This window comes from Coptis chinensis, chromosome 8 (genome assembly GCF_015680905.1).
Source record: "Coptis chinensis isolate HL-2020 chromosome 8, ASM1568090v1, whole genome shotgun sequence".
Taxonomy (NCBI): domain Eukaryota; kingdom Viridiplantae; phylum Streptophyta; class Magnoliopsida; order Ranunculales; family Ranunculaceae; genus Coptis; species Coptis chinensis.
This window is the reverse complement of record NC_141463.1, coordinates 4,318,303-4,321,316: the sequence shown is the minus strand read 5'-3', so window position 1 is coordinate 4,321,316 and position 3,014 is coordinate 4,318,303. Positions and strand designations below refer to the sequence as shown.

At 36.5% G+C, this 3,014-nt stretch overlaps 1 protein-coding gene across 1 annotated transcript; it reads left to right on the top strand.

The window, feature by feature from the left end:
- The first annotated feature begins 952 nt into the window (after positions 1-952).
- LOC147479433 (glycosyltransferase BC10-like) lies at positions 953-2,615 on the top strand. Its single transcript, XM_086578950.1, has 2 exons — positions 953-1,507; positions 1,712-2,615. Exons 1-2 carry the CDS (start codon positions 995-997, stop codon positions 2,351-2,353), a joined length of 1,155 nt encoding a protein of 384 aa, XP_086435076.1. The 5' UTR covers positions 953-994; the 3' UTR covers positions 2,354-2,615.
- Positions 2,616-3,014: the final 399 nt, after the last annotated feature.

Genomic DNA, 3,014 nt, shown 5'->3' with positions numbered 1-3,014 from the left:
TTGGGGTTCCTCCAAACTTTGATAAATTTTATAATTCAACCATTTTTTTTTAAATAAAATAAATCAATGAGTATCTTCGATTAATAAAAATTTTTGTAAATATTTTTTGTTTGATTTTGAATATCAAAAAATTTCGTAAAATAAAAATTTTGTTTTGATTATTAATTAACTATTTTAAAAGATTATTCTTTGTAGTCCTAATTCTAGGACCCGTTTGTTTTGAGGTTAGTGTGTAGTGCCCTTAGTAAAATCAGTGGTGTCTAAATGAAAACCCAAATATAATGTGGTGTTGTAGATTGTAAAATAACTTGTGTTTGATTAGTTGAAGTTGATTAAAAATTTCATTACCATATAGCAAGGATCATATCACATCACTCTAATTTATATTTTATTTTTATTTATATACGGAAAAGTGACCTAGGTTCATATCCCGATAATAGAACAATTTGTTATTTTGAACTAGATTTTTCATGTAACGTTGGAGGAGCCTACACAAAAGTGACAAAACACTAATTTATATAAAACATACTTTTTATTTTGCTATCTATACAATTACGTACTTTTTAACAAAATATAAATAAAATTATATAGAAAAGTTGTGAAGGCCTTTGAGGGTCGGGCTGAGTGATACCCTCATGTTTTCACATCTAGGCCCTTACTATTCTCTCAAAACGGCTTGCCCTCAAATTGTATGAAAGGCTTAAATTTGAGAGTTTTTTCGACTCCGTGGCCGGGCGGAGGGCTTGAGAGCCTTTTTTACCCCCTAAATGCTGCCGTGCTGGTATCATTTCTAAATATCTTTTTCAATATTTGCACTGTGAAGTAAAGCACTTCTATACTTGGAATATTTAAGTACCATATGTACTACATGTGGACATGTGGTCAACTTAGCACTATTTAAGCAGAGTACTACCTTCCTTTTTTTTTTTGTGAGCACGAGTTCTACCTTCTAAGCCCAGACCCCCACCCCACACCCAATCTCTCTCTAGCCAAAATGATTACTAAACAGCATTCTTCTTCCTATTTGCTTTTCTTTGTTCTTGGTGTTTCCTTTGGTGTTTCCTTTAATGGCATCTTATCTATTTTAAATCTAACAAGCTTCTCATTTGGTTTTGAGGACACTCGAATATCACCATCTCCGCCTGCATTGACATCAACACCAACAGCAACACCACCACCAGTGTCTTTTCTTAAACATGGAAGTTTAAATACAAGTAGCCATGATGAACTGAAAGGAAATAATTCATCTTTGATGCACAATATGGCTGATAGGGAGTTGTTCTGGAGAGCATCTATGGTTCCCAAGAGAAATGGTGCTCCTTATGAGTATGTCCCCAAGGTTGCTTTTATGTTTCTAACAAAGGGACCTTTACCATTGGCTCCTCTATGGGAAAAGTTCTTTAAAGGCTATGAAGGGCTTTACTCTATTTATGTGCATTCTCACCCATTGTTCAATGATACAACGTCCCAGGATTCTGTTTTTTATGGTCGAAGGATCCCAAGCCAGGTAAGCATATTACTTGATTTCTGTATCACATATCCATATATATACACCATATGTTCTCCTTCTCCATATGGTACCACTGCACACTACCACCACACACACATTACGCAAATGTCTGCATGTTTTGACGATTATTTCATTGATCGATATATCAAGTTCCTGTGTTTTCAAAGAGAATAATATATAACTAAATTGTTATATGTGCAGGCAGTGGAATGGGGAACAGTGTCAATGATAGACGCAGAGACACCTTTGGCTAATGCCCTTCTGGACTTTTCCAACCAACGTTTTGTATTATTCTCAGAGGAATGCATTCCTCTATTTAACCTCACCATAGTCTACAACTACCTTATTAACTCAAACCACAGCTACCTGGAGTCATTCGTCGACAAATCGGATAAAGGATCTCGCGGGCGATACAACAACCAAATGTGGCCTACAATTTCTGTTTCAGACTGGCGAAAGGGGTCTCAATGGTTTGCAGTACATCGCAACCATGCCATTGAGATTATCTCAGACACCAAATACTACGCCGTCCAAAATTACTGTAAACAGCCATGTTTGCCGGACGAGCATTATATACAAACACTTGTGAACATTATCTCACCAGAAATGAATTCTAATAGGACTATTACTTGGGTCGATTGGTCAAGGAGAGCTCCTCATCCTGGGAGATTCATTGGCAAGGACATTAGTTTTAGATTTTTGGAACGGATGCGATATGGTTCCAAGTGCACGTATAATGGCAAAGACACTTCTATGTGTTCCCTTTTCGCGAGGAAATTTGCACCTGATACTTTGGAGCCACTTTTAGCAATTGCTCCAGCGTTGTTTGGTTTCAATCCTTAAAACGAAATGCAACTATTGCATATACACTTTATACTGTTTCTTGTTTCTCAACTCACAAGGCAGCATGTGAGTATGCAGGATGTCAAAGTTCTGGTCCTATTCCCGGAATGAATTGAGGGACCCTACGGAGTTTTTGGTCCTGCATCAACTATTGCCTATTCTCAATTTGCTGGATTGTAACTGAAATAAATTATTTAGCTCTAAATAGTTTGGTCATCTAATTTCATGGTTTCACACTTCACATGATATATTGCAAGCTAAGCCTTCTTGATACATTGGAGAAAGCATTATGTAAAATTTAAAAAAATCTGTAACTTTGATGGTTTTGAGGGCTTTCGAAGAATTAAAAATTGTAATGCTGAAAAAGGTGTGTGGGTTGCAGTCCCATAACTATTTTAGAACACGCACCACCATCGTGCCAAAAAACTAGTCATACATAAACTCTTGGTATACTCCAAATTTCAACCCCTCAAAATCTCGGCGTATCTTTCAAGTTCACCAAGCTAGTCATAGATATAGCATGAAAGTTTAATGGATTGTTAACCAGATGGACATAGTGCATGGTCAGCTGTCTCTTGGTGTAAAATTTCAGTTTATAAAAGTTAAATTGGTTCCAAAGCAACACTACTAAACTGAATTGACTCGGGGGTAATGTTAGATG

Coding starts and splice junctions, on each gene's coding strand:
- LOC147479433 (XM_086578950.1), top strand. CDS start 995: ATGATTACTAAACAGCATTCTTCTTCCTATTTGCTTTTCTTTGTTCTT. Junction 1,508..1,711: donor GTCGAAGGATCCCAAGCCAG/GTAAGCATATTA, acceptor TTATATGTGCAG/GCAGTGGAATGGGGAACAGT.